The 27,432-nt window shown below is 31.3% G+C and overlaps 1 protein-coding gene across 2 annotated transcripts; it reads right to left on the reverse strand.

The window, feature by feature from the left end:
* Positions 1 to 618: 618 nt before the first annotated feature.
* On the reverse strand, positions 619 to 27,432 carry LOC117167949. Of its 2 annotated transcripts, none has more exons than XM_033353213.1 (2): positions 27,370 to 27,432; positions 619 to 1,668 (listed from the first exon to the last, which is right to left on the reverse strand). In XM_033353213.1, exons 1-2 carry the CDS (start codon positions 27,422 to 27,424, stop codon positions 1,043 to 1,045), a joined length of 681 nt encoding a protein of 226 aa, XP_033209104.1. In that variant the 5' UTR covers positions 27,425 to 27,432; the 3' UTR covers positions 619 to 1,042. The 2 variants fall into 2 exon arrangements, with proteins under 2 accessions (XP_033209104.1, XP_033209103.1); XM_033353212.1 differs by lacking the exon at positions 27,370 to 27,432 and adding an exon at positions 12,355 to 12,453.

Consider the following 27,432-nt stretch of genomic DNA (forward strand, 5'->3'; position numbering starts at 1 on the left):
AAATATTTCTGTATAAATAATAATTATCTGTGCTAAGCTATCATATTCGATATTTGAAATGTATAAATAAATTAATAGATTTAAAAATTTTTAAGATTATATAATTTCAAGAAATTTCAAGTTCGAGAAAGAAAATATTGAACGATCAACAATTTTTTTTAAACTGTTAACTTTGTGAATATGAAGCTCAATTATTTTAAGGTAAAGACGTTTTGAATTATCTATTGTTTACTTGTAATTTACATGTTCATATTTTAAACTTTGAATTCGAAATTTAAAAAATTTTAATTATCCAAGACTTTCTATTTCTATAAATTAAGTTGGTAAATTGTTTCGTTTTGAAATTTTAAGTTACAACTCCTGATTTTAAGTAAGTTAAAAAATATTAAAAAATGTAAGAAAATATTTATTTTTTGACTAAAAAACCGTCAACTAAATTGTTCGAAAAGTAGGATGTTTTAGAATGAAATAGAATACTATTTAAAATTGAATAAAAGCAGATTATGATTGAACTGATTCAGAATATCGTCGTTTACAATTTATTATAGTTTAATTTTTAATACTCAAGCTACAGATCAATGTTAAAAATAATGCATCAATTTATTTTGAAATAAATCTGGTCTCTGGAAAGAAAATATATAGTTTTTGTAATTGAAATTATAGTACTGTCGCTTTTTACCATTTTAAAATGGTCTGAATATTAATAAATCCTCACTTATTCTTTTAGGCGGTGGTGAGATTCCATACATATCTACTATTTATAATATTTAAAAAAAGTAAAAATAATTGTCAAATATAGTTTTGGTAAAAAGGTACAATCAGAGAAAATTAAATTGCAAGAAACAACAAAAACTGTATATTACGTTCTCCAAGCTGCATTTTAAAATCCTTAAATTGAAGAAATTAGTTTAAAATGAAAAATATTTCAATTAAAAATTTCATAACTGCGCATTGTAACTAAATTATTTCATAACAAATCCATTGTCACAAAGCATAAAAACCAAACGCAAAGCGCCAGATCTGAAAAAGGGCGCGTTTTTTGTTATTGATTTAAAAAATTGCGGCTCACACGATATACGTCAAAAAAACTTCTGATTGACTGGGCGTTGATTGGACATGCCAAGGTTTCTCTGTTGTCCAATTCTTTAACCTCCTCGCTGTACATGTTTATTTTAGCACGTTTTGACCCAGCTGGCGAATTATCAAGTTTATACATTGCACGTAAAATTGTATTGTTGCTCCAGTTTCTTTCCACTATCGCAAAGACGTCACCATCGGGTGCCGACAATACAATTTGTGCTCTCGTAGGCACGGGGTGGAAGCCCTGTCCTTGTTTTCTCAATCGAATAGGTGTATCGAGAGGAAAATTGTAGTTTCTAAGTTCGAATATTAGAGAGGGATATTTTCTGGGTTGAAGTCGAATTAGTCTAAGGTCTTCAATTTTAAATCCAAGTACTTTGCGAAAGTTGAGCCGCCTGTCTCCAGGTGACCTGGACCTGGCACGAAGATCGGGGTCAGCTGAAGGAAGAGACACAGCAGAGGACTGCCGTCTGGCATGACGAAGAGACCTCCTGGGAGATCTCTCAGGAGGAGAAGCAACAGGTTCCTGACGAGGGGAACTAGGTCCAGCTTCATCACCAGGCGAAAAATTGGACTGTGAACCAAATTCTGCAACAAGAAATGAGTTTTACATCAGGGTTTCATTCCTTAATTATAAGCCGGATTCTATAACCGCCCATAAGTTTTTATCATTAAATAGCTTTGGTGGCAAATGAAATGGTTTACATCTGAAGCAGCACTCTCTCGAGTTGGTTCTCCAACACCACCATCCCCAAAACCGGTACAGTTTCCGAGTTTCACTTTATCAAAAGCAGACTTAACTTTTATAAATTGACACTTTTCACACAACGAATATCAACACAAGTAGCCTTCATAATACATCTAATTATGAGATGGGGTTGGTTAAATGTGCTGGGGCTAGTTTTAAAGTCGAAAAACAAATTCCAGTTTATTAGCAGATACCTTACTCAAATACTTTTAGTCCGATATATAATTAAAACATATATTAACGCTAGTTTTCATCATTAACCAATTCACCGGAAGTGCCACTACTCAATAATGTCAATAATATTGAATAAACTAACTATTGGTTTTATTCCCTACAGGCTGACACTTGGCCACAAAAAGGATTCAGCTAAGTATTCTCAATTTGTCCATTTTTCATTAATAAGACTAAAATTCCCACCGAAAGAATAAAGCTATCCTTGTATTTAACCTCGGCTATAACGTTCGGTTTTTATATTTAAAAAAGATATTCAAACAGCTCAGGAGAAAAGAAAAAATTGAAACGCAATTTCGAGAGTTCCGTATTTGTCGTTTTCAGATTAGGATTCTTAAAACTGAATTGGTCTGCGTTTATGTGAATCGGACAGTTTTATTTAATGATTTCAACTCTGCAATGTACTAAAATCTTCATTTCAAGCAAAATCATATTAAATTGGTTAACATCTGTTTATATTAAGTCAAGTTTTTGAGGTTAGGCTGCCATATTTCAGATGTTCTTTAAATTGTATAAACTGTTAAGAGATTGAGAGAAATCATACGCAAGGCTGCTAGATTCCTTTTGCGAATTTAGTTCTAGAGGATATAAAGGTTGTTGCGGCTTATAAGTCTGTCAACAAAATAATAACGAGCTAAATTCTATTAAAAACCAATTGGCGACAATCTTAAATCCCAGAGATTTTTTGGTTTCTTCGAATTCCTTTTTTTTTAATTATTCGGAATTTAATATTTTTAAATGTTTGATATAATTTGAATATTATAAATATTCTTTGTTTGAAAATTGATGTTCTACTCTATCTTTTTTACCTGTGGTGGTTTTTTTCTGACTAAAATTGTGTTTGATTTTTTAAAGTTGATGTGCGGGGCTGGTGTTCGGCTGAATTTTGCTTAGGTTGAGAGGTATTTTCCTAAAGTTCGGTGAATGTTGCTCGGTGAAAATCGAGAACTTAATATCTAGCTACAATCGGTACATCAAACATTGACTCTCAGTCTGGCGAACAGCTGAGCGGTCCTGGTTCGTACTAAGAATGGGTGCTCCTGATATGACTTCTGCTGACATGTCGCGATTTAAGACACTGCTAATTTTCATAAAGGTGTATACTTCTATCACCAAAAACCGTTTAGCTTTCCTGAAGGGTTCGGTCGCTTAGATTCAGGCCGAATTAGACCTTCTGAGAGGAGAAACGGAATCACTAAAATTAAGAAATGATCATCTGGAGAAGAAAAATACGGATTTGGAAAACGGCATGAAACTGTTGAAAGAAGAAGTATTGCAGCTCCGAAGAGATGCCTGTGCCGAAAATAAATCCGTTGTGGTGGAATCTGCTTTTTATCTAGAAGAGGATTCTGGTGTTAGACCGCTGTTGATTAGGTTGGGGTCTTCATCTCAAAGGTTTCAGGTTTTTCAAAATGTGAAATCCTTTACGGCCATGGGCCTGACAGTCTCGTGTGACAGGTCCAAGCTCGAGAGGCAGGCGAGTAGGCAACTCATGCAGAAAAATAGAAGCCTGATAGATCAAGGATTTGAAGTAATATGAAAATGTAAACACTTAGAATTCGACGAGATAGTGCTGCATTCTGACATTAGTATCATGTCTGCTGGCCTTCCTACCAGTCCTTTAGAGACATTTCATGAGGCGAAGGACCCAGCCAGGATACAAAGGGGTACACCCAACAAAAAAACTGTTTGACGGTCGGAATCAACTTCTTCGTTCGAACACTCTCGTTGAAGCAGGGACTGCTTTGTAAGTAATTTTCTGCTCGGAAACTTAGCAATGTTTAAGTTGGACATGGACATTTTATGCTCGAGCGAAACCTGGTTTCTATCGGCGCCTGCAACCCTGTCTTGGTTGTCTCAGCATGGCCGGAAAATGGTCGGTAAAGGTTTACCTGTAAGTTGGTGCATACTTCCTCAGAGGAGATTTTTGCAAAGCGCGCAAATAATCTTATGGTTTTTATTGTAGGTCTTATTTATTTTCAAAAGAGTATTGACGTTGGATACGATCCTCAATCGAAGAGAAGAGTTACATCCTTTCACGCGTATAATGCGTTGATCGGGGATTTGAGGCAAGTATGCCTCATGTTTAGAATTGAATAGTTTTGTGATACTGAACGGAAGAAGCATGCGCCTCACCTTTCATAAAAACAATAAGGGATCTCAAAATTCTTCCAATCGCTACTCGTTCGGATCTTATTCCAGTCTGTGTAGAGCTATCGCTACCGAGAGGAGAGGAGCTATGAGAGACTATCACTGTAAAGCGTAAAATTAATAGGAATGCAAGGCTGCCCTGGAGGGGGGATAAAAGGGGGGGTAATGCAATATTCACTAAATCTTCTGTATTCGCATGCGGCGCTGAATTTTCGGGGCCTTACTTAAACTTATTAACCATCTTAGATAAAACGCATATTAATTTTCATACTACTAGGTAGCAAAATGTTTCAAGAAAAATTTATACTTTTTCAACACAAAAAAATTATAAACAATGTAATTGTTAAATTTTTATAACATTCTCATCCTAATGAGAATGTATTGGTTTTATGTAAAATTTCACTTTGTCGGTTTTCATCAAAGTTCCACGTTTTGAGACCCACTGAGTCAGAAACAACGATTTTTACGAAGATGTCTGTCTGTCTGTGTGTATACTGTAGGCACGATAACTTTCGAAAAATTAATCAGATTGGATTCTGCTTTGGCACACTTTTTTAAAGCCTAAAAAGAAAGAAAAAGTTCGTAAATCATCTTTTTGGATCAAAATTCAAAAAGTGAGTGCATTTTCCAAATTTTTTGAAACACATTTTTTCCAGATTTCAAAATTCTATGTACGGCTATTCATAGTATTCAGAAACTCAAACAAGTTATCCTCATGACTTTTTTCTATAAAAAGAAAATTATCAGAGTTGGAGTATTTTCAAGATCCAAAAAAACAAACTAAAATGAACATTTTAGGCTTAATAACGTATCCAAATATTCCATTTATAGGTCAAACTATGCAAGATACGCTAAAAATAAATAAACTAAAATTTCGCGCCCTGGAAAAAGCTACAAATTTGTAATGACTCACTTTTCGATAGGACGCGTAGTTTTTGTTTATAGTCGTGAAAAACATTAAAAATTTTTTAATTTAAAAATTTTGGACTAACGACACAAGCTACTAAAAAAATTATACAAAACTTGTTTATCCAAAAAAAACTATAATTTTTGATAGGGCACGTAGTTTTTGCTTCAGTCGTAGAAAATAACATTCAAAATAAAAATATTAATTTTTCTTTTGAAAAAACCACATGAGTACGAACTAAAATTAACAGACAAAAGTTGTTCCCCTAAAAAGATCTGAATATTTATTGTTAATCAGTTTTCATAAGGACGGGTAGATTTTCTTTCAATCGTAAAAATAAGATTAAAAATAAAAAATTAAATTTTTGGAAAAAGGACAGAAAACGCAAAAGAAGACAAAGGCTCCAATATAGGTTCCGGTATTAGACCATATGCAGATGCACAAGAGTTTTTCTTTAATCTTAAAAAACAAGATTGAAATTATAAAAACAAGAAAGTAGGAATTAGTATAATTCAATTTTTATGCACATTATGAATTGTAATGATATAAATTGATTGAAGTGACACATGTTTCAGCGCAGCTTATAATGCTATTTAAAGCAAAATACGAAACAAATATCTCTTATTATCAAAATGAATCATCGTGAAAGCATAAAATCTATTATTAAATATTTAAAAAATCATGATAAATACAATTAGTGCTTTATTTTGCAATATCTGAATAACCAATCCCAGGAAGAGTTACATAAAAAATGTATTATATTTGATATAAAAGTGTTGTGTATAATGTTGAAAAGTTGACATTTGGGACAAAATCGAGTGCGATAACCATCAGTCGTGTCCCGTACGTGCACTCAAACTCTCGAGATAAGCTCTTTTAACAAAAGAGAATTCACAATCAACAAATTACACTTGAATATTGCAGTTGCGAATGCAGAGATGATAGCTTCAGTTTTTCGTAGAGATATTAATTTCTATTTATAAAATGTTTTGAAATCATATATCTATACACTGAAAATAAATTGTAATTGAATCAAGTAAATGTTACTTGATTCAAGTCAATCGCAGGTACGAATGGGGACGATAGAATATGAGTTTCTTCCAAATAAATAAATACTTGCTACCGTATGCTTGGAACAAGCGTACATTTTCTCAGTCTGAGAAAATGTATTCTTAGATAGAATATCGCATTTTATGATTCAAAAACTTTATTGTGTTACTCCATATAGAGATGTATTCAAATTCAGAACGCAGTTCACTTCCAAGACACACTTTTACTTACAAATATGATCGCACGCTTAACCTCTTGGAAAAATCGCACTCCATGAGGATTCGAACCCTACCTAAACTACCTAAAACTAGTGTCCTAACCACGCGCTCTACCGACTTCGCTATCGAAGAACTTGGATTTCGGTGACAACATTTCGATTAAGAATTTCAAGGCAGTGTCGTACGAAGTGTTTTGGTGAGCCTCAACTATCTTCAAACTAAACGTTGTGGAACTTAATATTTCTTTTAAGAAAACATCTTTCTGATGATACTTGAAAATTTTCGAGAGACTTTAATATACCATTTTTTTTATTTATAATAATTTAAAAATTGAATTTGACTTATTTCAAAAAAGACTCAATACTTTTGCTTTCTTAATACATATTTAAAGATGTTATAAAATATCTAAAAGTAAGAAACAATAAACAAAAATTCTGCATAAAATGCGCAGTTTTAAATTTATCCAACTCTTTTATTGTATATAATACTCTTTTACTCAATTTTTAATGAAAAGTAAAATTTCTTAAACAGTAATATAAAATATGTGAAAAAGGGAAGTAAGTTCACTTATTCAAACAAGGCACTTAACACTTGTGGTTTCTAAATATTTAAAACGCTTAAAAACGACCCAAAGGTAATGAATAATAAAAAAAAGTTGCATGTACAAAAATTCTTTATTAATATCAATGCCAAAAAATAATGTTCTGCTAAACGAAAATTTACATAAGCCACAAAGTTTTTAATTTATCTAATGCTTTGATCACACAATGTTTACTAAGATTTGAATATGGAATTGCTTTCCTAAAACAACAATTTAAAATATGCAAAAAATACTTGAATTTCACTTATTTTACAAAGAGCCCAATACTTTTTACTTTAAAAATGTAATCTGCTTAAAAACGATCTGAAGCTTATAAAAAATGCATAACTTTTGATTTGAAAAACACTTTAATAACCTCAGTGACAAATAAATATTTTCTTATTTTAAAAAACCTCTTTGAAACGCACAGTTTTCGATTCATTCAATTCTTTTAGAGTATTTTTTAATTCAGTTTTTAATTTAAAATAACAATTCCAAACAAAAATGATTTGAAATATGTAAAAAAGAATTGATCGCTAGTTCAAATATTACCCATTTAAAAAAGTGCTCGATATTTTATTTTTATTTCAAGTATAAAATACTTCGAAATCAGAAGAAAAAAGAATTCTGTAAAGAAACGTTTGGTGCAAGAACTTGCAGGTTAAAAGTGATAGGGTTTCACGGTTGTCGTATGGAAAATATTTATTTGCTTCCTCCTTGCATTCTAAATTCTTTTATTCGAAAAAATTCTAATTGTCCATTTTTTAATTATTCTTTCATAAAATGAATTGCATTCTTAATAAACTTTTTAACAATTTTATTGAATTCTTTTTCTTTAAATATTTTGCTTTATAAACGCATAACATTTTTTTAAATCATCAAGAAAATGTAATAATTGTATTTTTAAGCATTTTTTTAAGGTTATAACTTTGTTTTATGCTGTCATATATTTATTTTTTATTATTTACAAAAATGTTTCGCGGTTAAAAAATTCGAAATGATTTAATTTTAAGTAGATTAATACATACAAATAATCAGCGAAAAAAATTACATACACAGTACATTTATAACCTTTTAATAATTTTAGGAATGAAATTACTTTTTGAAAATTTTAAATTCTTACCCACAAAATCTTACCGACGCAATAAACTTAGAATTGTTTAAATAGTTTTATGAGTGATTTGATTTGTGTGTTGGCGTAAAGTTTGTGGTTTATCAAAGTTGCAAATTCCTATCTACATTTGCATAAATAAAATTGATTATGTGCACCAATTTTTTGAATTTTATAAATATCATTGTATTTTAAAATAATTGTTAGAGGCCAAGAGAATCAACTTCATATCATGTCAACTTAATAAAGATACTTTTGCAGTGAGAAGTAAATTAATTTGTATAGGTATATTGGTATCTTCAAACTAATCTGACATTCGTTTCAAATAAATAATTATTTGAAGAAAAATATTCAAGCATTATTTTAAGAGAAGTTATTTCTTCGCTGAATACATTCATTTTCTCGTCTCAAGAACATGAACATTTTGTCAATTAAAATTGCAGTCAAAAAAAGTATATGACTTTACTTGGTCCAAGAATTTTGTTAGAGTTTTAGGTACTTGTCATGAGAATATAATATTCCTAATTCAATATTTCAATAAAATTCACGCAAATAAGTATAATGAAATAAATTAACTCAATAGTTTTTTGCTTAGAGAAAATATATTCTTGATTCAAATAGTTGTCCTGATTCTATTATTTTCTTGATTCTAAAAAATCGGTCCCTTGTAAAAAGAAAATAATTGCTTCTCTCAAGTAAAATCATCCAAGTAAATTAGCCCACTTTATTCAATGCAAATTTTTGTCAGTATAGCTAGATTCTGTTGTAGGAAGGAGTGAGCGAGGAGGAAATAAAAAAAGTAAGTTTATTCATTATTGGGTGTTAAAACCACTTCCTTAAAGTTTCATAAAAATCTACTTCTATCTCCGCATCATATCTTTTCATGTTAAATTATGTGGAAGAATTTTTTTTACACCTTTTACAAGGACAATTTCCATTTTACTTATTTTAACCGCGTCACGTACTATTTCGTGACCCTATATCTATATATATTTAATTTTCGAAGAATTACGATTTCTAACGGTTAGACGTGGAGGAGGGTGGAAATAATTGCACCCGCTCAAATTACGCATGGACCTTTTTGGTGGAACAGAACCTTCCGGAAAGACACTTGAAAAATGGAGTGGGACCCAAGTTTCGCCCACTCTTAGAATATCGATTACATGTGGATTCTTTCCTCTTGCAGAAACTTCTAGAAGAACACGTGGAAAAGGGTGGTACCAAAATGTGCCCACTCGAGTATAAAAGGTATCCTAAACCTCAATTCAGCAGTATTTTTTGGAGCTCAGTCTAATTCACCAGCGGAAACTCTATCGGTTTCGTCGTGTATTTAAATCCAAATTCCGGACCTTTCTTCCGTAAGGGCCCGTCAACTTCTCTAAGTCTCTGCTATAAAACAAATCAACGAGAGGCTTAATCAAATTGGAGGGTCCAGTTCCGAATTTCTGCAAAGGGGTCTTCATCAGTTTCCAATACCAGTTCCAATACCAGGTCCAAATTTCAGTACCGATTCCTGTACCAGGTCAATCATCAAGGGGAGCTACAGTCTACAAGGTCCCAATTCCGAATCCCGATTTCGACTATCGGATTCTCACCACGTCTTTCTGATTTTTCTTCAAGGTAATCAACAAACATCTCTGCCACATACACTATTTCTATCTCTCTCTCATCTCAGTGTTCTCGTTCGTCGAATGTTGTATTTCCTATCCCTTCCCTCAAGAGAAATATATTACACTTCCTTTAGAGTCGTTCTCACCTAAAATTCTTGTCATTTCCTACCGCCTATTTGATCTATCAATAAATGTATTTAACTGTCTGTATTCCACATCCCTCATTTAATTAATTTGACGCCTTTTGACGCCTGAAATCCTGTTCCCTTAGCCCAGAACCTTACTTTCTGCAGATATATCAGGAATTATCACTGTCCACTAATGTAATGTTCCTAACTACCATCCTAAGACCCCCAGGACGTAACAACCGGATGACACTATTTACCTGTCCATTATGAATCATTCTTTGATGTTCAATGAACCTTGCCAGTATATCTTTCGTTTTATCGAATTATTTCGTTTAATCATTTACTAGAAAATTGAACTTCCAGATGCATAAGAACCATTAAAGATATTTCAGCAACTCCGACGTTCGGACAGGATTAGGTATGGCTTCTGAACTAGTTGTTATTACACTGGGTCCGCGCTTCACCAGAACCTGATATACCGGATATAGAATTTTGTAACGCTTTAGTTGAAGACAGCCTAATGGCATTAATCGGATGGGTTTAGGAGTGGTTTTTTGGAATTTTTACTTATTACTGAGATGATCAGGGTATCCACTAGACCAGCGATTACCAAACTAGTGCCGCCGGCAGATGAGGCTGCCGCCGGCAGGGGGGTGCCTCCCTGGGCCAGGAAGCTCCCGAGGGGGAAGCCAGCCCGGGCCCAGTCACTCGGCAGCCCCCCCTGCTTTGAGGACCCTTTCATTGTCATGAGATTTAAGGCTGTTTCAATAACTAAGACCCTAAATATATGCCTCAATTCAATTCTAATTATCTGAATCATTTACCTGATGTAATTTTAAGCAAATGAAAAAAAAGTTAATGAAAATCGGTTAACATTTCGAGTAATTAAGCATATTGTTAAGAACACGCCAAATTACAAGAACCGTCAACTGACATTGAAGATATTAACCGATTTTCATCAACTTTCTTTTCATTTGCTTAAAATTAGATTAGGAAATTGACTCAACTAATTAAAATTTAATTTATGAACATATTAACATATTTTAATCTTTCTCAACCGGTTCTAATTCTCTCGCGGCAAGCGTGGTGTAACAAGCAGTGAAGCAGTCAAGTGTCTCCCTTTGGCGGCAGGGTATTGTGAAAAAATGTGAGGGTGGCGGCCCAGCCGCTCCCCAGAAAGTGCATAAAAAGTTTGGGAATCGCTGCACTAAACCAGCGTTTCCCAAACTGCTACCCTGGGTAGGGTGGCTACCTGACGGTAGGGGGATGCCACCCCGGGCCGGGTAGGTCGGTAGATTACAAGGCAGGATCCCCGCTGTGAGCATGGGACAATTTTTTTTGACCTAGCATGAATGCCTTTCATTATTCTGAGATTGAGACCTGTTACACTAACTGAAGTTATGAAGGTATGACCCAATTAAATTTAAATGAGCTGAATCAATTTCGTGATATAATTTTAGAAATATGGAAAAAAAGTTCGTAAAAATCGGTTAATATTTTCACTCAATTTGTCCAAGAAAATACATTTCTGGACTACTTTGCTTCGTAACAAAAGTGCAATAACTTTTGAAATTATTAAGCGATTTCTTTCTATCTTTTTCTAATGTTCTCGTCATAGTCCAGAAAATCTAACCCTGCCTATTAAAATTCACTAATAAATATTTAACTAAATTTCCCATTTTTCCTAATCGGCTCTAATTTTCTTATAATGGAAAGGTTGAGCGCGACAAGCCAGCACATGTCCGCTTCACAGGCAGTCAAGTATTCCCCCTTGGGTTAAAGTGTTACGAAAAAAATTTGAGGGTGGCGGTCCTACCGCTCCCCAGAAAGAGCGAAAAAAGTTTGGGAATCGCTGCACTAGACTATCAAAAAAGAGACTCATCTGATTATTTTAAGCTGTGATAAGATTTGTTAAGTGTAATAGAAGTAGTTTTTCAGAGTCGGGAAAGTTTCATTGCTATGTACACTTGGATCTATAAGAAGAAACACAGCTGGGTAGCTACTCCGCGTGAAGTTACGAAAGCCGAGGGTTTAAACGGTGGTGACGCGTCCTATTAGAATAATATCTGTCCTTCATAACGCAGCGTTAACCGGATAAGTTAAAGTCCTATCTTTGCACGTGGTATTCGGGTGTTAAAAATAAAGAATCAGATCGCTTTCCAAATAATAAGAAACTATAGATAATGTTTTGTGTCTGCGCACAAGATATTAAACTACTCATGGTGCTATCCTCTAAGCTGAGCTTGAAAAATCGCCGTCCCCATATGGAAAGTACTATTTAATAAAATTGTACTGTAGTGCATATGCCACTGTTTTACATCTCACTAATATTCAAGAACCATTTTTGGAAAAGGATTGAAATATCTGCTCATTTGTTGAAAAGGAACCATATGTACATATGTCCAATTGGATCGATAATAACCGAAACGGCTGGCTTCATATAAAATTGCTCCGTGTAATTTATATCTCCGAAATTCTGATTTGCGCACCGCCTAGAAAAAATTGAACGCGATAAAAATAAGATATATTAATATATTTACCAATAGAATTGAGGATAATGGCCAAGGAAAGGAATAGAGTCCAAACAATCCTCATCTTCTTTGGTGAGCGAAGACGTTGATGAATGTATCAATAGAGAATTTCAATCAAAGCGTAGCGTGTAAAAATTCTACTGCCTTATCAGCGTATATAATGTATACTTGAGTCGTTATCTCTTACATAGTAGGCGCCAAGGTAGTCCTTATGAGATATTTACATTTGATAAAAAGCAGTTTCAGGGAAAATAATGTTCTTACAAATTTAATTAAAACTGATGTCATCATGTATGTCATCTTTTAGTTAACAAAAAAATTATATTTCCATGATAAATGTATGTTGTATCTACTATAACGTTCCATTTAAAGCGTTGAAAATGTAATACATATTCTACAATGTACGTGAAAATAATTAAAAAGACAAATTACATCCTTCCACGAGTTTTATCTGATGTTTTGAAAATTACTCAGAGTAGGAGAACTTATCTTGAAACAAAAGCATCATTTTCTATCTTTGATTTTAAATTGCTATCGCTCATTATTTTAATCTTATATTTTTTTGTCGGGCTTAAGATATATCCAGTTCACTATATTGAATTATTATTATGAATATTATTGTTCTAATTATCTAAATTATTCTGGATTATTAAGTTATTATAAGCCTAGAATATTGTACATTAGGGTGGCTTAAAAACACTTTTTTTCTTTAGAGGGCAACGATCCCCTTGATTTCATTCGAAATCCAAAAAAAGAAATTCGATCATTTTTATTTTTTGTTTTTTCTTTCGATTTTAACAGGTGCCGGTTTTTAGTTTAATTTCCCATATAAAGTGCATATGGGGTTGAAACCTCTAACACACCCTCACGAGTACCTGAAAACTACCCTTGAGACAAAAACTGTCAATTCTTCATGAAATCGACCTTTTGAGCACTGTATTCTTGTTTTTTTACTTAAAATTATTACTATTGGTCTATTGGTATATTTATTACCATTGGTTAATTAATTATTCATTCTTTTAACAAATCAAATTTGTTAAATAAAATTTCTCGAAAATTGGCCGCCCCCCTTAAAATTATTACTGTTAGTCTATTGGAATATTTATTTACATTTGTTTATTAATTTGTAATTGTTTAAGCAAAATTTTATTTGTTTAAATTTTTTGTTTGAAAATTCGTTTTTTCCCTAAAAATTATAACTATTGGTCTTGTGGACTATTTATTGGCATTAGTTTATTAATTTTCAATTATTTAAACAAATTAAATTTGTTTGAATAATTTTGTTTCGAATTTTAAAAAAATAAAAATTGTTACAGTGAGTCTAGTGGAATATTTTTCAGTCATAATTAATTACTGAATAATCATTAATTTATCAGTTATATTCAAGCAATGATTTTTATCTTTTTTAAATATATAAAAAAAATAAAGTTAATCAAACAATGTTGTGAAATAATCCACTGAAGAAATATTAATAATTTTTGTAGAAAAAATATTTAAACAAATTCAATTTTTTTAAGCAATTGAAAATTAATGCGCTAATGTTAATAAATATTCCAGTAGACTAATAGTACTAATTTTTCAGGAAAAAAAGAATTTTTGAAAAAAATTGTTTGAACAAATGACATTTGTTTAAATAATAAACAATTAATGAAGTAATATTAATTAGTATTCCAGAAGACTAATAATAATAATTTTTAGGGTGGAAAAGGAATTTTCTGAAAAAATTATTTAAACAAATGAAATTTGTTTGAAAAATTTCTTTTCGAATTTGTGTTTAAATAAAAATTATTATGGTGAGTCCAGTGGAATATTCATCAGTAATAATCAATTACTGAATAATAATTAATTTATCATTTATATATAAGTAATGATTTTTATTTAAAAAAATAAAGTTAATCAAATAATGTTGATAAATATTCCACTGAAGTAATATCAATCATTTTTATTTTAAAAATATTTAACAAATTCCATTTGTTTGAATAATTAAAAATTATTAACCAATGATAATAAATATTCCACTAGACCAATATTAATAATTTTAAGTAAAAAGAACAAATTGAAATTTTTTGTTTTAAGGGTACGTTTCAGATACTCGTGGAGGTGTATCAGGGGTGTCAAACCCATATGTCTGATAGATGAAATTCTTCGTTGTATAATTCTCTACAGGCCTCCATACATTCCTGTCACATTTTTTCAAACCCTAAAAAATTATTCTAAAAACTCAAAAAAGTGATTTTTCCCCATGCATTTTATATGGGAAACTTCAACTCAAATCCGGCACCTATTAAAATCATAAAATAAAAAAAAAATAAAAATTAGGGAATTTCTTTTTTCGGATTTGGAATGAAATTGGGGGGATATTTGCCCTTTAGCATGCAAAAAAATTTTCCCATCCTTTTTTGGATCACCCTATTGTACATACAATGTCAGAATCATGCTAAGATATCAAATGGTATGCTTCAATTTAATTTTTCCTGACTTAATGGTATAATAATAATAATAATAATATTTCATTATTTGCCCAATTCCGGCTCTCTACATGGGGCCAAACTCGAAGTGCAACGCGATACCCGATCAAGCACAAGCTCAGCGCCAAGAGATAACCCGGTCTGGCCCCGAACGGGTCCATTTTAATTTATTTTTATTATTCCTCATTAAAAGGCATTCACAAATAAAATAATATTAAAATCGTATATATCACCTCCTAAACAAAAAATATGAGAATATAAAAAACAGATTATTAAAGAGATCACGAAACGAAAACATTGGAGTATGTAAGACTAGAAACAAAATATTTGTTAAAAATTTTTTTTTGGAGCAAACGGAGAAACTTAAAAGACGCAATATAACAACCAGCATTTGCGTATAATAAAATATATAAGTATTTTGCAATATATTTTTGGTTTTAATTTTTAAATAGAAGTTGCTTTTAATTTCTATAATGAACTTAAATGTAGAAAGTTATTTTGAAATGTGCAAAGCCACCTCTACAGTCTCCAGTCCGAAAGAAGATTCTTGAATACAAGGAATTTTTCTCTTATTCAAGTTGATTTTCTCCTTTTCAAATACTTTTTTTTAATAACGAAAAAAAAAATGTTTTAAGGAAACGGGGTTTTCCTTAACCTGAAGACGAGTATTTTTCTTCTTCATCGTAATCAACCTACCTACACTAGCATGTTCATCGTGAAATTTGTTTATTTTTAGACTTTAAAACAAATATCGCCTTTGAAATATACAAGCATCTTTTTAATAATTTTAATCTTTAGCAGTTCTCTGAGAGCAGTGACAAAACTTTTGAATGCAATCTGATAATATTTCTGACAAATATATCCTCATAGAATTTTCAGGTTTGATGAAGTCAAAAGCTGTCCCAAAGTTGGCATTATTAAAAAAAAATCTGAATTATTTGCGTTAAAAATAAAAAATAACGTCTGAAAGTAATATTTGATTACACACAATATGTAAATAAAATTTTTATCACCGAAATCAAAAGTACGGGAACAAATAAAACAAGCTGTTTATCGGATCAATGCATGCACAGTTCGGTTTTGCGATTTTTATTTTTTTTTCTGGTTACGTTTGGATACATTATTTTAAACTATAATAAATATTTAGGATATTTAAATGAGATAAAAATGAAACTTAAACCCTATTTAACGTACAATAATTAAGTTGATGTGAAGAATTACAGAAAATAACATCAAGAATCTAAGCACAAAATTCTTACCATTATCTGGTTTTTTATTTATTTTTTTATGATTCTTACCATTATGTTACCATAATTTGGTTGGTTGCCTTCTCATTTTTTCTCCCTTTTTACGGTTTACCAAATTAAAGAAGAATGATTTTCTTTTATTTTTAGGGGGTAAGGAGGAGAGGAAAATGTTTCTTTTTTTAGATTCCCAGACGTCCTTTTGAATTAGCATTTTTTTCATCTTGCAGATAAATAAATAAATAAAGATAATAGAGATATTTGCATACATTTTTAATTAATTTTGAAGTGAAGCTTCATAATTGTTCATTTTTCATATTTTTTTTGGCTGCTCTTTTAATAAAAATATATACCCGTATACTAGTGACTACCATGATTTGCAAGTTTTTTTATTTATTTGCATCCAATTATGATTAGTTGTAATATATATATTTTTTTAAACTTTAATAATATTTTTTTTTTAAATTATTCTTTTGGGTATCAAAAGACACTAATATGTATTAATTTATTAAAATAATGTATTAAAAGTGAAATCGGAAATTCAATTCCCTTAATTCTTAAAATTCCCATTACTTATTGGTTTATTGAAGCGTTTGAAAATTTCTTAAATTCCAGAACTTACTAACTTTTCATTTAATCATAAAACTAAAGCTTTGTATTATGTATTATGTTTATTTATAAATTAATATAATTAGACATTAGTTTAAATTACACTCACAATTAAAAACATAAAATTTAAACATTACATTTTCATAGACGTTTAGATGTTTCTCCTACAGTCAAATATCGTTTAATATTAATTAGTTGTATTTCTAAAACCTTCATTCTTAAATCTAATGATAACAATTTTAATTTAATATTATTAAATTAGAAGGATTTTTAAAATAAAATGGTTCGTTTGTATACATGTCTTCGGAATCATTTTAAAAACTGTAGCTGTATCTCTTTAAACTTAACAAAAAAAATTATAATTTGATTTTAGCTCTTAAATACAATTACATTTCTAAGATTTCTACTATTCGTAAAAAGCAACTGAAAAATCTTTTTTTTTTGTTAAAAATGCAACTACTTGGTTGAAAGTGTATGTACTTTCTAAAAATTCATCCTTCTAGTTCATAATTCATTATTATAGATGAAAAACCTTTTTCCAAATTTTTTTGTATTATATCATATTTTTTAAACATATTTCTTACGACTAATTTTTTAACTGAAAATACAACTATTCCATGTTTAGTTAAAAATTTATCTTTTTCAGTTAGAAGTTTAACTATTTGGTTGAAATTGTCTGTATTTTGTGTAAACTTTGTATTTTCCGTTAGGATATTAATCTTCTTGGTTACTAATTTATCTTTTAAGTGAAAATGTAACTATAAAATAAAAAATCTTTCTATGTTGTGGACAAAGTTTTTTGTTGTTGCAGAAAATGCAAATATTTGGGTCAAAATTAATTTTTTGGTTGAAAATTCATCACTTTGAACGTAAATTTCATTTTCTGCTGGAAAATTGATCTTTTTTAGTCGAATATTCACTTATTTTGTTTAAAACTAGTATTTTTAGGGTCATAAATTTAATGATTTCAGTATTACTCTATTTATTGAGAAATAATTTGTGATCGAAAATTTATCACTTTAGATGAAAATTCAACTACTTTGCTAAAAATTCTCTTTTCTTCAGTGAAAAATGAATTATTTGAACTAAAAATACTGTTTGATTCCAGATAATTTAATTCAAACACTTCCCGTAAAATTATTATTCATTCCTTAAATCTTTCTAAAAAATATTCACAAATTTTTGTTAATTCATTTTTTGTATATTTAACCGCGATTCTGAAACAACATATAAAAACCAAAATTTCGTCCTTTAGCATTGTATGAAAATTTTAAAAATAAAACATTTCTTTTCTGTAATTCAAAAAGAAAAAGTTTAAAATTCCTTCCATATATATTCCAAGAAAAATGCTGAAATCATGTATCTGACCCCCTTTAACTGATTTAAAAGCTTCTTCGAAATTTTTTAGTAGAAAAATAATTTTTCTATTCTTTTGTTTATTAGGTAATGTCGAGTTCCGTATATTAATATCTAATGGATGTTCAAGAAACAGCCCTTAAAATAGTTTTTAACAATTATCCGGCTAAAATATTTTTTCCACGTTTATGTTGAGTTGATTTTCGATATTAAATATTTTTCCCACGTTTTATTGTGAAGTAATTTCCATCGCCAATAGTATAATAAAAAAACATTCCATAATGTTGAAAATTATTTTAAAAGTCCTTTTAGCATCCCTTAAAGATTCAAGCAAGGAAATCGACATTTCCCAAATACTGAAATTTAGAGAAATTTTTTCATTTAACGATCGGGGTCGGAAATCTATTCAAAATAAACTTAAAAAACATTTCCTGTCTGGAATACTGCTCATATTGTAGACAATGCAAAAAAGGAAATTTTTTATTTGTGCCAAAAAAATGTTCGTATACACTTCTTAGGGTAACAAAAATAAAATAATGACAAAGAATAAAATTTTCACTTTACTATGCAATATATAAATATCCAGAAGCGGTTAGTGGTACAAAAATGATTAGGACATACATCTGATGTAATGCAATTCAATATAATAAGAAAAATGGCGCATTTTAGACCGACGTAATTCGAGCATCAACAAATTTGTGAATTTTTTAAATGATATAACTCTAAGCAATTTTAAGTTCTAGAAACTAAGTATTGAATAATTAAAAATATTTTATAGACTTTTTTTATAAACATTTTAAATCATATATACTTGTTATTTACACGCTAAAATGTGAAAATTTAAATTGAAAATTAAACATTTTTAAATAATTCCAGGCTTTCTATTTCCATTAATTAAATGTAGAAATTATTTCATTTTTAAAGATTTGAGCCACATTAGCTAAATTTAAATAAATATTTAAATATTGAAAAATATCAGAAAATATTTCTTTTTTTCAATTAAAAAATGTTAAATTGAAGGGGTTTAAAGTGATACATATAAGACTAAACTATTATATTATTTAAAATTCAATAAAACTATTTTATGATTTATGAGATTCAGAATATCGTCCTGTACAATTTCTTTTTATTGAATTTTCAATACTTGAACTACAGTTCAATTTTAAAAATCATGAATCAATTTCTATTGAAATAAATCAGGTTCCTAGAAAGAAAACGCTTTCTCTGATTTAAAGAATTCAGATAATGCAAACAGTCACGTCTCATGAAAGAAAAATAATTGCTTTTGTGAAAACAGATAAAACCTTATGAAATATAATAATTTAACAATAGTTTTTTTTTTAATTTAATATAAAGGACCTTCGGTTCTGAACAATGTGAAAAAGTCAGAATATTAATAAATCATGATTAATTCTTGCAGGAGTTAAAATTCACACAAAAACACAATTTACAATTTATAAAATAATGACGAATAAACGTCAAACATGGTTATTTGTTTTGAAAATATGGCCTTTTAAATTCAAGTTACAAACAACAGAGTTATAAAGAACGGCTTCTCCGAGAAAATCTAATCATTGATTAAAATTCTACTAATTTAAAAAAAATTAGTACACAGAGAAAGTAAGAGAAAATGCAATGCATAACTGCGCATTGTGAACAGAATGATTTCATAATAAAACAAAGTAGGCAATTAAAAATATTTCAAGAGACTTGATAGATTTTACTTCAAATTTTTTTTTAATTCCCGTCAAAAGAAATGTACCGTCATGAAGCATAAAGCCGGAACGCAAAGTTCCAGATCCAACAGAAGCGCGCGTTTTTTTCTTCCTAATGGTTTAAGTAATTGCGGCTCACACGATATACATCAAAAATACTTCTGATTGAGTGGGAGTTTACTGGACATTCCGAGATTTCTGCGTCGGTCATTGCTTTAACCTCCTCGCTATGCATGTTTATCTTCGCCCGTTTTGACCCAGTTTTCGAAAAAACCGGTTTATAGATTGCTCGGAAAATCGTGTTGTTGCTCGCACTTTTTTCCACTATCGCAAAGACGTCACCATCGGGTGCTGACAATACAATATATTCTCTGTTTGGTATGGGGTAGAGGTGACGATCTTTGTTTTTCAATCGAATTGGTTTGTTTAGAGGGAAGTTGTAGTATTGAAGTTCGAATATTCGAGTGGGATTGCTTAGGAGCTTAAGTCGAATTAGTCTAAGGTCTTCAATTTTAAATCCAAGTACTTTTTGAAAATTGAATTGCCTGTCTTGAGGAGACCTGGACCTGGCACGAAGATCAGCTTCAGCAAAACGAGCAGGCACGGCAGTGGACTGACGACCGGCAAGACGTAGAGACCTTCTGACTGAATGTCTCTCAGGAGAAGTAGCAACAGGTTCCTGACGAGGAGAACTAGATTCAGCTTCATCACTAGGTGGAACATTCGAATGTAAACTTAATTCTGCAACAAGAAATGAGTTTTAGACCAGGTTTTAATTTTTTAATTATAAGCCTGATTTTATAACCACCTTAAAATTGTTATCTCTAAGCAGCTTGAGCCGAAATGTTATATAAAACATCCATGACTTTGTAGATTGACACTTTTCATACACCGAACGTTACAAAACTCTAAATTACCAGGGGTGTTAGTTGAAGTTTGCCGGTTTTTTCAATTAAGAAAACACTTAATCCTCAAGAGAATCTTACACATTTTTTATTCAAAGTATTGACCATTGGATTCTACACATTTTGCCCATCTTTCAGGCAAATCATGGATACCATTCCAAAAAAACTTTTTCTCTTTCGAGGCAAACCATTCGACGAGCCATTTTTCGACTTCTTCAGAATTAGCGAAGCGCTGCTCTTCGAGTGAGTGTCCAATCGAAGCGAAAAGCTGATAGTCGGACGGAGCGAGGTCGGGAAAATACGGCGGGTGCGATAATATTTTCCGCTTCGGGTTATCGAAATAAATCCATTTTTCGTCCCCCGTAACAATTCGATGCAGAAAATATTTCCTTTCGAACCGTTCAAGCAGCATTTCACAAATGGTTTTTCGATTTTCAATTTTTCTATCGTTCAGTTGGTGTAGTACCCATTTTCCATACTTTTGGATTTTTCCCATGGCTTTTAAACATTGGAAAATTGCTCGTTGGGTTACATTTTCTGTTTGTGCCAATTGTTGTTGCGATTGGGTTGGGTCTTCATCCAATAACGCTTGCAATTCCTCGTCTTCGAACTTTTTCGCTGCACCAGAATGTTCATTGTCTGTTGAATCGAAATCTCCACTTTTAAATTGACGAAACCATGTCTCACATGTTCTAATCACTGGAGCATGTTTACCATAAGTTTTTACCAGCAATCGATGAGTTACAACTGCTTTTTTCTTTTGATGAAATAAGAAAAGCAACGAATTCCGCAAATGCGATTTACTTGGAACGAAACTCGACATATTCACTGAGGTAAACAATTATGATGCTATTATTTTGGCAGCATGAAATTGTGTATTTTTGAAGGTTATTGACCATAGAACAATATGACATAGATGCCAAATCACAGAAATGTATACATATCTCTAGCGACATCTATCAGTAAAACCGGCAAACTTCAACTCACACCCCTGGTATGTTCCCAGCCATATATGAATATTCAGGTATCCCCAAAACAGAGTCGTCTAACTTCTGAAAAAATAAGTCCCAACCCTGAATGAAATTTTATCATAATACTTGTTATTTTAATATTTATAACTGATATAGTCGACTGCGATTTAGGGAAATTGTGTAATTAGAATATGAAAACTTAATAACTTCAGAAAAAGAATTGGTATATTTAATAGCAAAGATTGATATTTTATGTATTAAAACGCAGAATAAGAAAAATTAATAATGACATTCAAATAATAGAAAAGCAACTATAGGAATTAATAGATTAAGGTACAAAGTTTAATATCAGTATTCTACAAATTAGTATAGTCAAAGAGAAAGTGAAAGGTAATAAGAAATATTTTTATTTTCTGTGATAAACGCTAACAGAAATTGTAATCTTCAGTTCAGGAAATTGCAAATCACTATATCAAAAAATCCGAATAGCTTCGATAATCGCCCATGGTTAGCCGAATCCGCCGATTGTACCTCATAGCCGAGCGCTCACCTTGTAAATCGGAGAACTTCGTGTTTCTCTCTAAACTGGTTAAAATTCATGTATAAACAAGTGTTTTCCACTGTTTTGTTTTCAAGGCAAGAGTGGTAATAATTGGCTAAAGTATACATTTTTTCTGTGATAGTCAATTCACAAACTATAAAAATTATTAATTGAAAATTTCAAGGATTTTGCCACGCAGGTTTTGAGAATCAGATTACAAAGCATTGCTAAAGACTCTAGAAGGTTTCAATATATTTAAAAGACTTAAAAATATTTAAAAGAATTTTTGAACGTTTTACAAAGATTTGATGCATTTGAATGATTTAGAAAAGGTTTGTACACCACTAGTTTAAAATTATTTCACAACAATTTCACCAAGCTTTTAAATATTTTATAAGATTTAAAGGATTTCAAACATTAAAAAAAGTACAGTGCACCAGATTTCAAAGATTGTAGAACATTTTGAAAATTTGAAAATATTTCACTAAGATTTCAAAGACATTAAACTATCAAGTCATGTTTGTAACAAATTTAAGAAGATTTTAAAGATTTCAATGATTTCAAAGTAACACAAAAAATTCCACAAGCAAATTTTAAACTAGGCATTCACAAATATCTCATAAAAATTTCGCAGATATTTCAGGTATTTTAAAGATTTTAAGGATCTCAAATATTTTACAAAAATTGAGAATGATTTCCAAAGAATTCATAGAAATTTTAAGCTTTCACAAAGATTTTAAGTACTTCAAGAGATTTCAATGAATTCACAAATATTTCAAAAGGTTTTAAAGATTTAATAAAGATTTTAAGGATTTCAAAGACCAAAGGAGCCGATTGGAGCCTCTACAAAATACCCGTAAAGAGCCCATTGGGTCCCCATTCGGCTTCTTTTTAAAAAACTCGAAAAAACAGCAAAATCAACTTTTAAATTGTTGAACTTCAGACTCTACGTTAAAATTCCCTATAGAAGATCACGGAATGTTTGAATTGCAGCAGTCCACAGGAGTTATACGTCTTATATTTTTAAAAACTTTTTACCGTTGCAAAAAATACCATTGCGATTATTCCGTGACCTTCTATAGGAAATTTTAACGTAAAATCCGAATTGCAACAATTTAAAAATTGATTTTTCTGTTTTTTGGGTTTTTTAAAAAGAACCGGATGCGGGCCCAATGGGGTCTTTACATGTACTTTGTAGAGGCTCCATTCGGTTCCTTCGGTCCGTCAGCTTTATCTAATTCCTGAAAATCGTAGGCCCTGCCAGTATGGCCGAAAGTTTGTAGAGGTCGCAGTATGATGAACAAATAATGCACAAACAAAGACTCTTGTAATTTTGAGACTGGAAAATATTAAAAACCCTAATTTGGTACCATAAAATACTTTAGAAAAACTCTGTTTACTTCTTAAGACCGAATCTTTCTTGCTCCAGACAATATTTGTTTTTTGTAACTTTAACTTGAGTAATACTTCTGTTTTAGCCCTTAAAGGTCCCCTTACCTTGGTGTAACGTTTAGGTCCTCATGAGGCCGTTGAAGACCCCAACCGTAATTTTTTATTGCGTATAAGCTTTTTAATATTTGGGCGTGAAATTTTGTTGGGAATTCCCTTAAGCGTCTTTTTATAAGATAATTTAACTTGTTAAGTGATTTTTTAATTTTAAGACATTGAAAAAGAAAATTAAAAACTGAAGAAGGACGAACTTCGTGCATTTTAATAGAAAGTGTCATGACACTTAACGACCACATGGGGACCTTTTAGAAATTATTGAAATTTCGACAAATTATTTTTATTGTAGAGAATATTTTAGTCACCAGATAAACCGCCCTGATTATAACGATTAAATCTAAAATTAGCATTGTTATTCAGGCCTGACGCAAGGGAAGAATGGAGGGATCACGGAAAAATGCTTACATGGCCTAAAGTTTTCATCAGCCTGAATCCTGAATTCTGAAAATTACGTATAGGTTTCGTATTCACCTAAATATTCAACGTGTGACGAAAATTGTTTTTATTAACTTATTGTAGGAAGCTTTAAAGCCAAAATTAATTCCGCAAAGCGATTCAAAAAATAATGTTTCTTTTGAATCACTTTTAATGACATTTAGGGATGAAAAATAAACTTTGGAGTTGTTTCCAAAATAATTAATTAAAGATTCTTCAGAATTTTAAACTAAAGTTTATTTAATAAAAGGAATTCTAGCATTTAAAAAGTTTAATATCAAAATTTCCGATGTTATTAACCTTCTCAAAAAATAAAACTTTCGCGCATACTATGGAAATGAGAATAACGACAAAAAATTTATAAGGAAGTTTTAATATAAATGAAAACCTTGAAATGTTATCTCTTGAATTGAGAAAGAGAGATGTTAAGTATTGAAAAAAGTTACATTAATTCAAGTGAATTTTAAATGTGTAAAAAAAAAAGTTATACCAGATTCTGTTTCCAATTCTCTTCATTTGGAATCTGTGTGGTACGTTTTCATTGGATTGTGCCCTTTGGATATACTCGCAATTAATTAATTATTAAACTACTCCCGATAAACGCTTTTCTATAAAATGTATTTCGACTTTCTTTTTTGCATTTAATTAGATCATTCCAAGACCAATAAAAACTCTTTCTGCAATATATTAAGAAATAGCATCCCCTTGTGGCTATTAATGCAGATATAATTGGCATTGTACGAAAATTATCAGATCCGATGTCTAATATCTAACTCGTAATAAATACGTAATATCTAATATCTAACTTGTAATAAGAAATTCGCTCAATAGCAAAAACATTCTGATTTAGTTACTTCGGATGAAAGCGAAAACGGAGAGGGATAAAGAATCACGAGTAGGTATAAATGACACGTTGTTTGTAGAATAAGAAAAAAACTGATCCTAAGATTCTCAAAGGCTTTTGAATTGAAGAGTAACAACACCAAATAAATTTATTCTTGCAAGAAACATGCTCTCACAATGGTGACATCTGAAATGCCGCAAAGAAACAATTTTAAATCAGGTGAATAAAATGTGAGTTAAGAGAATAATAGAAGCATCGAACTTATCATTTAATTTACTAATTTGGGTAGTCCCGAAAAAATGCGACGCGTCGGGAAAACCAAATTGAAGGCTTGTAATTCATTTTAGGAACTTAAACGGGAGAGTAGATCAAGTGGGCCATCCACCTCCTGCAATTTACGAAATTCTGGTCCACCTTAAAAAAGTGAAATACTTTTCAGCCTTTCATTTAAGCTCAAGATATCACTAAATTCCTATGAACAGGTGTCTAAAAAAATGTACATCATTTTCTCCACCTGAAGGACATTTTCACTGATACAGCATGCCGTTCGGGCTTAAAAACGCTCCAGCCACATTACAGGAAATGATGGACACAGCATTAGGAGGACTGGTAGAAAAAATATGCTTTAGCTATCTGAGCGACATGTTTGTCATTCGAAGTACAGTCCAAGAACACAAGGAAAATACGGTTATCTTATTTGAAAGTTTGCGGGCTACTGGACTTAACTTCAACCAAAAAAATGTGAATTTCTTCTAGCAGACCTAAAATACCTGGTGCACTTGATTACGGAAAACGAAGTAAAACCAAGCCCATATAAATGAACTGCCGTCTCCAATAAAAAAAGACTAGAAAAAAGAAGAAGTCATGTGTTTTTTGATGTTATCTGGGTATTACCAAAAATTCATTTAAAAAAGACTTTTCTACGATGGCTAAACTATTAAAAGCTCTGAAGAAAAAAAATGAACCCTCAAGCGGACGCCATATAGCGAAACATGTTTTAGAACGTAAGAAGATTCTCTTTGCTCATCACCGGTATTAAGATATCCTGACTTCAAGGGCACATTCACTTTGATCACCAGGGTAAGTAATGGTGGATTGGGGGCAATTTCATCCCAACAGATACATCTTAAGAGCTCTAAATAAAACTAAGGTAAATTTCAACGCAAGCGAAAACGAAACATTAACGATCATCTGGGCAGTTAAGCGGCTTCGACAATATCCTCAAGCACGTAAATTCATCATACAAACGGACCAGCAGGCTTTGACGTAGCTTTTTCACGTAAAAGTCTTTTCTTCAAAGTTAATGAGGTTAAGATTTCAGATAAAAGCATACAGATACAAGGTCGTGTATAAAAAGAGAAGGAAAACAGCAGCTGACGACCTTTCAAGAATAGACTCCATTCAACATCAAAATCTCTTATAACAATCAGAAGAGAATCCACAGATCGATCAAGTATCTCATTCCCAGAAAGTCGACGAGATTGATACATCATCATCATGAAGCTAAGATAATGAAACAACTTTTGAAATATCTCAAAAGCATGAAGCGTCTGATGAAAAGTAAATTCAAAGCATTTATTCAAACAAGAAATGAAACTCTCTGTCTGTGAGTACCTGGCACACACACACGCACACACACGCACACGTACACACACACACATCTAAGTTGCTGAATGATCGTTAGGTTTGAATTGCGACATTGCACGAGTTACAAGTTTGCCGCTGGCATGGCAGTGGTGAGTAAGCGTATAGACACATACTACGAATTCTAAACCAGTATCGTACTAAACTTTTCAGCATGGCTGCAGGTGATTTTTTAATATAGCATGGCTTGACCGCGCCCCACGAGACTCTACTAAATAAATAAATTCTAAATAATTTGGGAAATAAGAAAGGTGGCGGTAAGGTAGGAATCTAGTCACGTGGCCCACTCTTCACATAGCATTAGGCTATATTTTTTAAATGTCGGATGTTCCTTTGGCATTTGCGTCAAAAGATAAGGGAGCAGATCGCTTTCCCAAAAATACGAAAATATAGATAATGCCTTGTGCCACACGCATGCGCTACTTTCTTACATCTCACCAATATTCAAGAAACATTTTTGTCAAAGGAGTAAGATATCTACTTAAATAAATAGGGAAATTTATTTCCACGAATATCGATAGACAATATACATAATTATATTTTCTTTCAATTCGCTTAGTTTTAAAGAATAATTAAATGTGGTAAACGTATAAACTTTATTGAACATACGTAACCTGCACTGTTGGAAAGGTACCATATGTATGTCCACGTGGATAGATAAAAACTAACACAGCTGGATACGTACAAAATTACTCCTTTCTTATTAAATCTCTAAATATCTTAATCGTGCACCGCTTGCAAAAAATGTACCAAGAAGTAGATGTATTATAATATTAGTATATTTACCAATAGAATTAAGAATAATAGGCAAAGATAAGAATAGAGTCCAGACAATCCTCATCTTTTTGG

The sequence above is a fragment of the Belonocnema kinseyi genome, chromosome 2 (assembly GCF_010883055.1).
Source record: "Belonocnema kinseyi isolate 2016_QV_RU_SX_M_011 chromosome 2, B_treatae_v1, whole genome shotgun sequence".
Taxonomy (NCBI): Eukaryota; Metazoa; Arthropoda; class Insecta; order Hymenoptera; family Cynipidae; genus Belonocnema; species Belonocnema kinseyi.

Excerpts from the sequence above, each read along its gene's own strand:
- LOC117167949 (XM_033353213.1), bottom strand. The coding sequence starts at position 27,424 with ATGAGGATTGTCTGGACTCTATTCTTATCTTTGCCTATTATTCTTAAT. Across the intron at positions 1,669-27,369 it reads TATTATTCTTAATTCTATTG|AATTTGGTTCACAGTCCAAT; the intron begins GTAAATATACTA and ends TTCTTGTTGCAG.